General features: G+C 43.9%; 1 protein-coding gene across 4 annotated transcripts in view; it reads right to left on the reverse strand.

The window, feature by feature from the left end:
* Positions 1-289: 289 nt before the first annotated feature.
* LOC125723965 (piezo-type mechanosensitive ion channel component 2) overlaps positions 290-13,181 on the reverse strand; it is a 111,406-nt gene continuing 98,514 nt past the window's right edge. For all 4 annotated transcript variants that reach the window (XM_049000756.1, XM_049000758.1, XM_049000757.1 and 1 more), the window contains 16 exons: positions 12,624-13,097; positions 12,270-12,528; positions 9,044-9,226; positions 8,363-8,630; positions 8,150-8,276; positions 7,917-8,064; positions 7,539-7,753; positions 6,919-7,077; positions 6,577-6,724; positions 4,695-4,883; positions 4,026-4,118; positions 3,584-3,753; positions 3,280-3,396; positions 3,119-3,198; positions 1,900-2,104; positions 290-1,665 (listed from right to left, as the gene is read on the reverse strand). In XM_049000756.1, coding sequence (XP_048856713.1) covers positions 1,413-1,665; positions 1,900-2,104; positions 3,119-3,198; positions 3,280-3,396; positions 3,584-3,753; positions 4,026-4,118; positions 4,695-4,883; positions 6,577-6,724; positions 6,919-7,077; positions 7,539-7,753; positions 7,917-8,064; positions 8,150-8,276; positions 8,363-8,630; positions 9,044-9,226; positions 12,270-12,528; positions 12,624-13,097 — 3,088 coding nt within the window. In that variant the 3' untranslated portion in view covers positions 290-1,412. The remainder of the gene's footprint in view (positions 1,666-1,899; positions 2,105-3,118; positions 3,199-3,279; positions 3,397-3,583; positions 3,754-4,025; positions 4,119-4,694; positions 4,884-6,576; positions 6,725-6,918; positions 7,078-7,538; positions 7,754-7,916; positions 8,065-8,149; positions 8,277-8,362; positions 8,631-9,043; positions 9,227-12,269; positions 12,529-12,623; positions 13,098-13,181) is intronic.

A 13,181-nucleotide genomic window follows, 5' to 3' on the forward strand; every position in this document is an offset into this window, starting at 1 on the left:
TTAATGTACATTATTTGTTTTTTATATTTCGTCTCTACTTCAGTTTTAGTTTAAGCACCAAGGCAGCTGGAAAACCGTCACTTCTTAATCTAGCAGATACAATTGCAGATTTTGCACATTAACCTCAATGGCTGTAATCCTAGATTAAGCAGGCAGTTGCATCGGATGAGGTTAAAAATACAAACGCCGGAGAAGAATGCTGTGGCCATCTCCTACCTGCTTAGGAGCTCTGCTCTGAAGGTCAGATTCATTTCATGAAATTGGGGAAATCAAAGGAGGGGTCAATCTGAACCTTCCCACCATCTGCTTTATTTCTAGGTCACTGGACCTTGCCACAAATCCGTCAAACATACAGGTACACGGTGAAATTGATATTCACATTTTTCTTTGCCAAAAATGTATTATGTACATGGAATGAAAATTATTCATAGCAATAATTTAATTTTTCATTCATGCTACAATGTTTCTGATGCATAGTTTGGGCTGTCTTTCCTCTCATCTTCCGCAGGTTCTGCTAAACGCTCACAATGATCTTGCATCTTTCCTTCAGTGATTATACTGGACCTGGCGCCTACATCTGACTTAAAATCTGATTTAAAAACACTAGGATTTAAAAAGTTACTGTTAGCACACAGGTCCTGTCTCTGGGGCCCTTTGCTCTGCCGCTGAACCTCCACATGATGCAGACTCCTGGAGGACCGTTTCAGGGCTCAGATGTACTTATATGCTGCTGCTGTCCTCCTCCCCATCACTGCTCTACAGCTGCATTCTGACCCACGTTCCTGTTCTCCTCACTCTGCCCTGTCCTGCCCACAGCGTGGATCTTCTCTCAAGTACACTGAAGATGGATACAGTTCCCCTTCTGCTGAGATGATTTGTCTTTTCCTGAGAAAAATTCCTTTGTAGTTAACAGGTTTTTGACTGTACTGTACAAACAAAATAAGGCAAGTAAGGATTCTCATATGGATATCATTAAAGAAAAAATGTAAAATGTCTCTAAAAAGTGGTCAGCCCATCGATGCCCTTCAGTTTTTGTCAGAAATTGACCGGGGAAAAGATCGGAGTCCCTTCAAGTAGATGGCAGCCTTTCTGGGCTCTCCACTGCACCATGCTTCTTCTATGAATCCCAAACTGACATTGCCAGAGACTTGCGTAGCCCTCATGTGAATCCGTGAGTGAGTAGACCTGACTGATGGCTGAGAATTGTCTAAATGAAGCTGGAGAGGAACAGCGATAAGAGGAGCGGGTTCCGCGATGTGATCTCTGTCACTGGTCTTTGTCGTTGCAGGTGGGAAAATGCTCAGTTGCCAGGGCCCCGCCCACCATGAGTGGACAGGATCGTGCTGCTATTCTCTCATTTTTTCCCTCCTCTCTTGGTTCCTCCCCGGTATTTGAGGTCCCGCCTCAGACCCTCACTTTGTCTTCTCCCGTGTCCACTTGATCATGGTTTCTGGTGAGCGGTAGAGGAAGATCAGCTTGGAATAGAGGTCCTCCTCCAGCTCCAGCTCGCCTGTCTCGCGCACCAGGAAGATGTCGGTGCAGAGCTTGAGGATGCGATCCACGTTAGGCAGCTCCTCAAACATGATGGTGTGTGAGATACCGCTGAAGAACTCACGCACAAACTTTCCAATCACCAGCACGACTGAGGCATATAGACCCATGATCCTGGAAGACGGGAAGGAGAGAGGAAGCGAGTGAAAGGACAGCAAAAGAAAAACACATCAATAGAGGAACTGGAGTTTGGGCTCCTTCCTGTCCATCTCAGCCGCACACTTACCGCTGCATCGCAAAGTGAAAAGAATCTCAGATCTATAAACCATGATCACACCAAAAAAGTCCCATAAAGAGCAGGATGCGTTTGCTTTTGAAGTGAGAAGTGCGTGCAGAGGCAGTCCTCACCCGTATCCTGCCAGGAAGCCCAAACTGGGGGGGCTCACTTGGTCACTGAACACATACACCTCCAATCCAGCGTCATGGTCGCTCTCGGTCTTGTACTTCCTGACCTTTATCTGGTTTACAGTCCACCACTCCTGTATTTCCTTTGTGTCATTGACGTCCTTCTGCTTCCGCTCCAGACTCAAAGTGATGTTCTTATACTTATTATCTACAACACAAGCCAGCAGCCTCTTTTAAATGACTTATAGAATATATTTCTTTATCATAAGGCATAACTAATGTGGGTTAAAAACAAAAAAGCCATGTTTTGTTTTTAGAAATAAAGACTCTCCTCACTTAAGGGCCGAGTTCCGTTCCTTCAACTAGGTTAAAGCCGATTGGTCGACCGGCGAGAAGCCGCTCATCACCGATATAATATATACAATATTGCTAGTGGGTTTGTCTGAACCATCTTTAAAATATTGTTTTAATATCACCTTTGCACCATTTATAACATATTTGTAAATGTTATAAATGTACAGTGGTGTACTGTATGCTGTACTAAGCAGTGTACCGTTTCCATTATATGTTTTGGCGGTATGTGACAGGTGAAAATCTATGAGTGAAACTAATAAATAAAACAAAAAATCAATGATTCTCTAACATATCACATGTATTACAGATTAGCATCAGCTAACAATAACTAACTAAATCGCTGTTAACACCCTTTTACTGAACTAAAACAGCGCATAGAAAATAAGTCACTTATATGTATTAACTAAGATATGAATGAGTAAAAAACTTGTAGCCATTGCTGCAACTGTAACCCTGCGCATGTCTGTACTTTCCTCGCCACTGGAGGTTCCCTATCCCGCAATGCAAGGCATATACATCAATCTAAAGGCAACGGATCAGGAGCTCTGTGTAAACCGATATGGTGTATCAAAATAAAAGTCAATTACTGCAAACAATATACAACCTTCCTTCACTGAAGCAAAGAAATCAGAGACCAGAACAAACAGAATAGATTAGAAACGTCACGCTACCATTTCCACGGCCAAAGTACTTGTACAGCGGACGATGCCAACTGGCTGGAGAGCTGGTTGTAAGTCCAGCCACTAATTAAATGGGCAGGTTGTTAAGTGAGGAGTCTCTACTACATAGCAGCCATAACTGGGAAAGCTGTCTGTATCGCCCGCTTGGCACTGAAGTGAAAGAAGAGGGCTGCCAAGCAGTCCTGTACCTTTGTAGAGCTGGCTGATGGGTTTGGCTTCGGAGTCACTGGGAGCTCGCATGTAGCATGGGAAGATATGTGGTATCGTCCTGGAAAGGAGCATAGGTCTGGGGTTTCTCCACAATCACAGGAACCAACCTCCTAGGACACAATTCAAGTCATATACTTACACAGCACCTTTGCTTGTCCCATTCAGCAGATAAATGAGCTCTACTTTGGTTTTATTTCCAAGGAAGGTGATGTGTTTGTGGGTCGCAATTTCAGCTTTGGCCCCCAGAGTCAAGTTCCTGAAGGGAAGAATCGAAACAAACCAAATCAAAGTTCAATTCTGCAGACAGGATTCATTTAAAGGGTATCAATGAAACAAGAAGATACAGTGATTTCAGCTCATCGCAAAACGGGCCAACGTCCATGATGATCAATGGACTACTGGTAAGAGATATATCTGGAGTTAATTCAGCTCCTTGTCTGCACCTCTGAATAGACCAGGCCATGGTGACAGGAAAAGAGTCCTCTTTGCTCAGGAGCTCTATCAGATTCTTCCTGCTGGGTGGACTGATGGTCCACAGGGAGTTGGAACTGCCTTCTAGTTCAGCCACCGTAACATCCACATGTGTGTAGGCCTCCAGAAACTGCTGTGCACTCTGGGAAAAGGGAAAAGCACCATGAGCTCCTGAGGCAGAGCACCAGGAAGGCGCTTCATGGACAGAAAGCCAGCATGAGAGCTGCTCACTGTAGCTGTCCTCTCTTATTGCCAAATAGCACACGGCCGTGCCCCCAGCGTGATGTGTCCCAGAATGATGTGTCCCCAGCGCGATGTGCCCCCAGAGCGATGTGTCCCCAGCGCGAGACGTGTCCCCAGCGCGAGATGTGTCCCCAGCGCGAGACGTGTCCCCAGCGTGAGACGTGTACTCACTGATACGTATTGAAACTCCTTCAAGAACTCGCTGAAGTTCTTACTGGTCATATCTTTCAGCTGGTTCTGCTGGGCACTCATGGTGAAGATTGGCTGCAACAACACAACAAAGTCAACAAGACAATTTGTTGTGATAATCCTGCACTTCACAAAGCCCCAGGCACATTTCGCATTAGTGGTGTAACGGATCCTAGATGATCTGTGATATACTGATCCCCCCACAGTTGGGCATGCATGTAAATCGCGGATTAATTGTGAAGTTTAACCATATTATTGTGAAATAAAGTTTTATTGCCAATGTTACTTTTCAAAGTCATAATTCCCTAAATCTCAATGCTATGGAAGTCCTGCATGCATAGTGTATCACATGGGGGAAATTATAGATTTTCCGTGGGCAAAGTTGCAGTGAAAAGATTCCGACAAAGCAGTTATGTTCACATAAATGGCATTTTAGAAATTCCTTGCTTTAAGTGTTCTATAAGTTATATTTGTCTCCTAGTCCATGACTCAAAACGATGACAGGATCCGAGCCGTGTGTTCGACCCAGGTCAAAGGCTGATATGCTATTTACTTGAGGTTGACTGACTATTCACAAAAGGTTGGGTTGACACCATCAGCTCCATCAGCCACGGCAGAATTTGCAGGCTCACACAGGAGGCACGTCAGCACCTGGAATCCTCCGAGGGTGATGGTCACAGAGACGTCCAGAGGCTTGTTCACCACTCCAGCCACCGATTTGACGAGGGACATGAAGAGCAGGGGGAACCAGACGATGCAGATCAGAAGGACCACGATCATGCCACCCATGCCGTACTTCACCACCTTCTTCTTCTTCTGCCCCCGGGGCTGCGGGTACCTCTGTGCGATTGAAGAACAGATGAGGAAAAATGAGTTAACTGAAGAATTACGGTCATGCCCTTCGCTGTCTCGGGCTGGTATTGTGGTGGTGTGCTCAGCACTGTTGCCTCACACCTGCACACTGTGGAAGAAATTTCTCGAAGTCCGATGTTGAAGTGTTTGACAGAACTTTATTATTCAATGAGCTCAAAGGGAACAGACACTCAGCAATCATGCGTCTCGTGTTCTGCTCCCCGAGCAACAAATGCATACATCTTTTACGGCCTAAAATTCGATAGTCATCTGACAAATCAAGAACAAGTCAGATATCTGGACATTCCAGTTACTTCTGCCTTTCAAGGTCCAGGCAGTTCAAAGAAAGTTTGGCCATCTGGAGATACCAGTTTCTTCTACTTTTTCAAGGTCCACCTATCAGCTTAGAACAAGTCTATCTATTTGGGACTTTTCCTTTTGCTATATTATTCTGGTACTCGTTGTTTTCTTTTTCTATATTTTATATTATCCAATACCATGCATTCATGTTATAATATCAGGTCATGCCTTTGCTTTGACCTGGGCCTCTTGCTGAACAAGCAATATATGGCAAACATGTTAGTTCCTCTATAGAAAATAGAAATTTCTTACTTAAGCAGATTTGCATTATTGTTTGATACATTCAATTAATGACAAGTAAATTACAATGCTTCAACCACTATGTGTAAATCAACAACACCATTATAAACTTAATTGTTAATTTCTGATTAGGTAATGCATTTTGCATAATCATCTATATTCCATTATTGATTACTGATTAGCATAATCAAGAATTTCCTATCACAACACGCGTGTGTGGAGTTTACATATTCTCCCTGTGTTGTCGTGGGGTTTCCTCCAGGAACTCTGGTTTCCCTCCACAGTCCCAAAACATGCTGAGACTTATTGGAGTTACCAGGTTGCCTGTAGATGCATGTGTGAGTGGCTGGTGTGTTAGTGAGTGGTGCGAGTGCAGCCCACGATGGGTTGGTGCCCCATCCTGGGTTGTTGTGCCCATAGCCTCCGAACCCCCTCAGATCTGAATAGGACAAGCGATTACAGAAAATGGATGGATGGATGGATGGATGGATGGATGACTGGATGGACTTTGCTGTCCAGTGGTTGTTCATTCATTCCTTTTTTATCCTGCATGTCCTATACAGCTTAAAAATAACATTATGATAAAGACATCCCTAGAGCAGAACAGGTAAACTTCAATTTGTGTGATCAGTGACAAACACACAGCCCAAAGAGGGTCCAAACTTTTACAATCAACTATATACACACACACACAGACCTGTACGCATACAAAATACAAATCTTTTGGCATTTTTTGTTTTATGATTGCAGTTACAGATTTTTATAAAATTAAATTTCCCCATGTGGGGACCGAAGAAAATGGTCCCTACAAAATAAAAACAACAGGTTAAATGTTCCCATAATGTAATGTATACCTGGACCACAAACTTCAGTAAAGCCTTAAAGATTTTTCTGTTCACCAGTCGCTATCAACAAGTCGGAGGCAAGTCCAAGTCAAAAAATAAAGAGCTGCAAGTTGAGTCGTAAGTCAACTTAAGAGTGTTTCAAGTGCGAGTCACAAACTCGAGTCCCCATCTGTGCCAAGCAGTGATGGTCATATAAGCAAACATGGCTGGTTTGTGCTCCCGCAGAGCCCACTGACCTTCTCAGACTCCCTCCAGCACTTGAGCACGAATATTTGGGCGTAGATGTCCTCCACACAGATCCAGCTTGACAAGCTCAGAGTAGTGTCTGTCCAGACCCAGTCCATCACAGCCCGAAGTTCTGTCAGAAAGGGGACCAGACGGAACCTGGGGAAGACACCGTCAGAACAGGCCTTTCATCTTAAACATATCGGTGAACATTACCATCATCTAAAACGTGACTAATGCTACGGTTTTAGTGACCATTCTGCTTTGAAGATTATTTCAAACTAGCCATAAAAAGCAACCAGTTTTGTATTTATCCTAATACTACAGAAGCTTTTAACTTCTACACATCTTACCCTTGGAAAAGGAACAGGTTGATGTAGTTGTAGCTCTTGGTGAGGAAGTTGCCCAGTACACGGGTTGGGTAGCCACAGCGGATTTGGTAGGCGGACAGGCCGAAGTAAATGCACTTCACAAAGTACCAAAGCTGGGCCACAGTGTTCTGGCTGAACCGCCTGGATGGGAGGGAAGATTTACTATCAATCATAAAGGGCTTTAATGGACATAAAGGGTTAGAATATAGTAATAAAGGACTATGATGTTCATAAAGGGTTATGATATACTCATAAAGGGCTTTAATGGTCGTAAAGGGTTAGAATATAGTAATAAAGGGCTATAATATTCATAAAGGGTTATGATATACTCATAAAGGGCTTTAATGGTAATAAAGGGTTAGAATATAGTAAAGGGCTGAATATAGTTCATAAAGAGCTATGATGATCATAAAGGGTTATGACATACTCATAAAGGGCTATAATGGCCAGAAACTGTAATACTCCATTTATAAAAAGGCATGCACTAGTTGCTCCAGATTATATCTTTCCTTACTTTGTTTCTACACTGGCTATTCATTTGTTTAAAAAAAAGGTTGTGTATATGTCATGTAACAGGAAGCTGATATGCTTTGTCTTAGTACCTTTCAGTGACCACTGGCAGTATGAAGAACATCCATAAATGGATTCCGAAGACAAGGATAACCTGAAAAACGACCTTGCCCATGACTGTCTTTCGCAGGTACAAGGCTCTGTCCACTACCATGGTGCTAAACTGGATCAGGACCATGACTAGAAAAGCTCCAGGAACTTGGTCTTCTGATAGGGAGGAAGTGATGTCGGCGGCTGCTGAATGTTTCTGTGAGATGCAAAATAAAATGAACAACAATAGCTAAGAACATCTGTTCCTTATTTGTTTACTGCACCAATTAATAAAACATGTTGTTTTGCTGTTACATTTATATGCGTGATCATCTTTTTAGCAGTGATTTTAGCCTCAAAACACAAACAGCGTTAAATACCCCAAATGCCGAAAACCCAAATACGATGATGATGAAGTCAACGGTGTCGGCCAGAAACATGAGGACATAGACGTCAGTCACTGCACTGTACTCCGGGTGGATCAGGTTGTAGAAGAACTGACGGATGGGGTAATAGATCTCCAGGGCTCTGTGTGAAGGCGGAGGCATACAGATTCTGGGTCACACAGCTCTCAGGCCCCCACAGCGGCTCCCCCCACGAACTTCTCCCTCACCTCCTCACAGTGAAGCTCCTGGCTTTGATGAACTGCTCGTGCAGCTTCTCCAGCAACAACTCCTTGCGGCTCTTTTGAAGCGGGCCACTCTCGCTTTTCCTGCTGCTGTTGTGAGTGCTGGTGCTTCCTATGGAAACCACAGAGGTGGTGACCTTTGCAGGCAGGCGACACGGCTTGGTGTCAGTGCTATGGGTGGCCTCGCAAACACAATACCTCTCTTGGAGCGCCTGGAGTGGGAGGAGCGCCGAGAGAGGTGAGAGCCGGAGGTGGAACTTGGGCGGCGCTGGTGGGTCTCTGGGTCTGGGAAGTGCACATGGACGGACTCCTGAGAGGCTGCCAGGTTGATGGATTTGAGCGAGTGGGTGGAGCCCTTCTTCTCCTGAGCCGCCGGGATGTTCTGCTCCTGATCCTCGGTGTCATCCCTATGCAGACTGTCCTTCTGGGAGGTGCTGGGTTCACCATCATCCCATAGTCCATGGCACTAAGCAGACAGGTGGGAGCACAAGTATTTCACCCGGAACCTCCACTCAAGTCGTTCAAATTACCCAGTTCCAATTACACTGTAACAGGAACCTATTAGCCATAAGCTGTTCCAGTGGCTGTGCTCATGTAGAGTTTTATGGAAGAGATCATTTGGAAAACAATTAGCGAACCAGTTTGCTTCCAAAAATTTTGCTCCGCTAACTTTAAGTCTAACATTTGCGCAGGTAAAGTAAATAAAATTTAATAGTCAGAGTAATAGACAGAGTAAGAATTATCGCTGAATATCACTTTGCACTAAATTCCGGGGTAAATGAATATAACTTTAAAGGGCTGTGCCTGACTAAATGGAAAAAAACAAAACAAATAAATGAAAGTCATGAAGCAGGACAGGAGGAGCATGAAGACAGTCACCTTCAGGATGGATCTGTGGAAGAAGAGGGCAAGCAGCTGCACCAGGTCGTAGTGAACGTAACCATCCTTCTTTTCCGTGCCGATTATGTTGGGAGGGTGGTACGGCTTGCTCCTGTGCACATCCATTTGCTGGTTGAATGGGAAGAACCCAAACTGGAAGAAGTATTTTATGACAATGCCAACCTTTAAAACAAAACAAAAAAAGGAATAAATGGCTTTGCTGTTAGTAAACAGTTCATCTTCGGGTTCTCCAAGTGTACAAAGGGAGCCGCACACTCAGCCAACTATGTTATGCGGAAGTCTGGGGAGCAGTAAAAACACACTAAGGACAACTAAGAACTAAGACAGACGGGAAAAAGCGGAATGGCCAGCAATGCCTGCTGACCAAATGTAGAAAGGTCACAGAGGGCGGGGTCATACAGTACTGACCCTGACAAATATATCTTTGGGTTCCCATGGCCATTTGTTATTGGTAAATACCACCTTTGAATTCCCATGGCCATTTGTTATTGGTAAATAGTATCTTTGGATTCCCAAGGCCATTTGTTATTGGTAAATACCATCTTTGGGTTCCCATGGCCTTTTGTTATTGGTAAATAGTATCTTTGGGTTCCCATGGCCTTTTGTTATTGGTAAATACCATCTTTGGGTTCCCATGGCCTTTTGTTATTGGTAAATAGTATCTTTGGGTTCCCATGGCCTTTTGTTATTGGTAAATACCCTCTTTGGGTTCCCATGGCCTTTTGTTATTGTTAAATAGTATCTCTGGGTTCCCATTGCCTTTTGTTATTGGTAAATACCATCTTTGGGTTCCCATGGCCTTTTGTTATTGGTAAATAGTATCTTTGGGTTCCCATTGCCTTTTGTTATTGGTAAATACCCTCTTTGGGTTCCCATGGCCTTTTGTTATTGTTAAATAGTATCTCTGGGTTCCCATTGCCTTTTGTTATTGGTAAATACCATCTTTGGGTTCCCATGGCCATTTGTTATTGGTAAATACCACCTTTGAATTCCCATGGCCATTTGTTATTGGTAAATAGTATCTTTGGATTCCCAAGGCCATTTGTTATTGGTAAATACCATCTTTGGGTTCCCATGGCCTTTTGTTATTGGTAAATAGTATCTTTGGGTTCCCATGGCCTTTTGTTATTGGTAAATAGTATCTTTGTTTTCCCATGGCCATTTGTTATTGGTAAATACCATCTTTATGTTCCCATGGCCATTTGTTATTGGTAAATACCATCTTTATGTTCCCATGGCCATTTGTTATTGGTAAATACCATCTTTATGTTCCCATGGCCTTTTGTTATTGGTAAATACCATCTGTGGGTTCCCATTGCCTTTTGTTATTGGTAAATAGTATCTTTGGGTTCCCATGGCCTTTTGTTATTGGTAAATACCATCTTTGGGTTCCCATGGCCTTTTGTTATTGGTAAATAGTATCTTTGGGTTCCCATGGCCTTTTGTTATTGGTAAATAGTATCTCTGGGTTCCCATGGCCATTTGTTATTGGTAAATACCATCTTTATGTTCCCATGGCCATTTCTTATTGGTAAATACCATCTGTGGGTTCCCATTGCCTTTTGTTATTGGTAAATAGTATCTTTGGATTCCCATGGCCATTTTTAATTGGTAATTACCATCTTTGGGTTCCCATTGCCTTTTGTTATTGGTAAATACCATCTTTGGGTTCCCATTGCCTTTTGTTATTGGTAAATACCATCTTTATGTTCCCATGGCCATTTGTTATTGGTAAATACCATCTTTGGATTCCCATGGCCATTTGTTATTGGTATATAGTATCTTTGGATTCCCATGGCCTTCTGTTATTGGTAAATACCATCTGTGGGTTCCCATTGCCTTTTGTTATTGGTAAATACCATCTTTGGGTTCCCATGGCCTTTTGTTATTGGTAAATAGTATCTTTGGGTTCCCATGGCCTTTTGTTATTGGTAAATACCCTCTTTGGGTTCCCATGGCCTTTTGTTATTGTTAAACAGTATCTCTGGGTTCCCATTGCCTTTTGTTATTGGTAAATACCATCTTTGGGTTCCCATGGCCTTTTGTTATTGGTAAATAGTATCTTTGGGTTCCCATGGCCTTTTGTTATTGGTAAATACCCTCTTTGGGTTCCCATGGCCTTTTGTTATTGTTAAATAGTATCTCTGGGTTCCCATTGCCTTTTGTTATTGGTAAATACCATCTTTGGGTTCCCATGGCCTTTTGTTATTGGTAAATAGTATCTTTGGGTTCCCATTGCCTTTTGTTATTGGTAAATACCCTCTTTGGGTTCCCATGGCCTTTTGTTATTGTTAAATAGTATCTCTGGGTTCCCATTGCCTTTTGTTATTGGTAAATACCATCTTTGGGTTCCCATGGCCATTTGTTATTGGAAAATACCATCTTTGGATTCCCATGGCCTTTTGCTATTGGTAAATAGTATCTTTGGGTTCCCATGGCCTTTTGTTATTGGTAAATACCATCTTTGGGTTCCCATGGCCTTTTGTTATTGGTAAATACCATCTTTGGGTTCCCATGGCCTTTTGTTATTGGTAAATAGTATCTCTGGGTTCCCATGGCCTTTTGTTATTGGTAAATGCCATCTTTGGGTTCCCATGGCCTTTTGTTATTGGTAAATAGTATCTTTGGGTTCCCATGGCCTTTTGTTATTGGTAAATAACATATTTGGGTTCCCATGGCCTTTTGTTATTGGTAAATAGTATCTTTGGGTTCCCATGGCCTTTTGTTATTGGTAAATACCATCTTTGGGTTCCCATGGCATTTTGTTATTGGTTAATACCATCTTTGGGTTCCCATGGCATTTTGTTATTGGTTAATACCATCTTTGGGTTCCCATGGCATTTTGTTATTGGTAAATACCATCTTTGGGTTCCCATGGCCTTTTGTTATTGGTAAATACCATATTTGGGTTCCCATGACCTTTTGTTATTGGTAAATAGTATCTTTGGATTCCCATGGCCTTTTGTTATTGGTAAATAGTATCTTTGGATTCCCATGGGTTTTTGCTATTGGTAAATAGTATCTTTGGATTCCCATGGGTTTTTGCTATTAGTAAATAATATATCCTAGGGTTCCCTTCCCATAACTAAGTTGTGCAAATCTGCCACTACACGAGGCCCCAAACAAATCCGCAGTAGACCAATGACATAGAGCTCTGGATGGATCTCCAGGCCTGCCAGCTGAAGTATAATGCAGTACAGCGTACCTCTGTGTAGACTATGGCCGTCATCCAGAAGCGCTTACTGGGCCGCGGCACAGACAGCATGGCCCACAGGAAGATCAGGACGGGCAGCACCAGGGTGGCCACAGAGGCAGAGACCATGTGGTTGAGAATGATGACTAAGTAGCAGACCATCTCCGAGTGTGCTACAAGCATGATGTAGAGGGCATAGCACAGCTGCAGCAGCTGAGGCTGCCCCTGGTAAAAGTGCTCAGACTCTTCCAGCTCCTCGTCATGGAACATCCTGCAGGACAGAAGCCGTGAATGGGTAGGGCTCTCAACCGCAGGGCTGGCTCAAGCTTAGCCTCACAATGAATGAGGTACAGGGAGGGGTCTCACTTGTGCAGAAGGAGCTCGCTGGCTGTCAGCTCATGGCTCAGCGAGGGCAGAGCGATGTCATCCAGACAGTCTGACCTGCTGTCGTCGGGAGTCATGGCCATGAGCCGCTTCTCGCCATCCTCGTCTAAGCTGACAGAGATGCGGTCGAAGCTCACAGCCTTGCTGTAAGAAGGTGGCACTTCTGCATCAGTGGGGGCATCAGTGTCTGGGGTACATGGCTCAGCCCCTCCCTCCTTGGCATCGTCGCTGCCGTTATCCTGCGGAAGTTCCACTGTCTCTCCTGGCTCTGGCCCTTGGTGATCCTCCTCCAGCTCTCTGGACCACCACAGACCTTGCGCCTCCTCAGTGCCGTGCTCTGCAGGCCCCCAAGGTGTTTCCTCTTCCACTGCCACAGATTCCTGCTCATCCTCAACCTCCTCGATGGTGTCGGTGGTGCCCTGGCGGGAGGACAGTATGATACACTGCGTGGTCTCACTGCAAGAGAGGAATGGCACACAGCATACAGTTAGTCACCTGTGCACGTCTTCCTCCATTACTGCACGTTTATCAAGTACAGCA

This window comes from Brienomyrus brachyistius, unplaced genomic scaffold (assembly GCF_023856365.1).
Source record: "Brienomyrus brachyistius isolate T26 unplaced genomic scaffold, BBRACH_0.4 scaffold53, whole genome shotgun sequence".
Lineage (NCBI taxonomy): Eukaryota > Metazoa > Chordata > Actinopteri > Osteoglossiformes > Mormyridae > Brienomyrus > Brienomyrus brachyistius.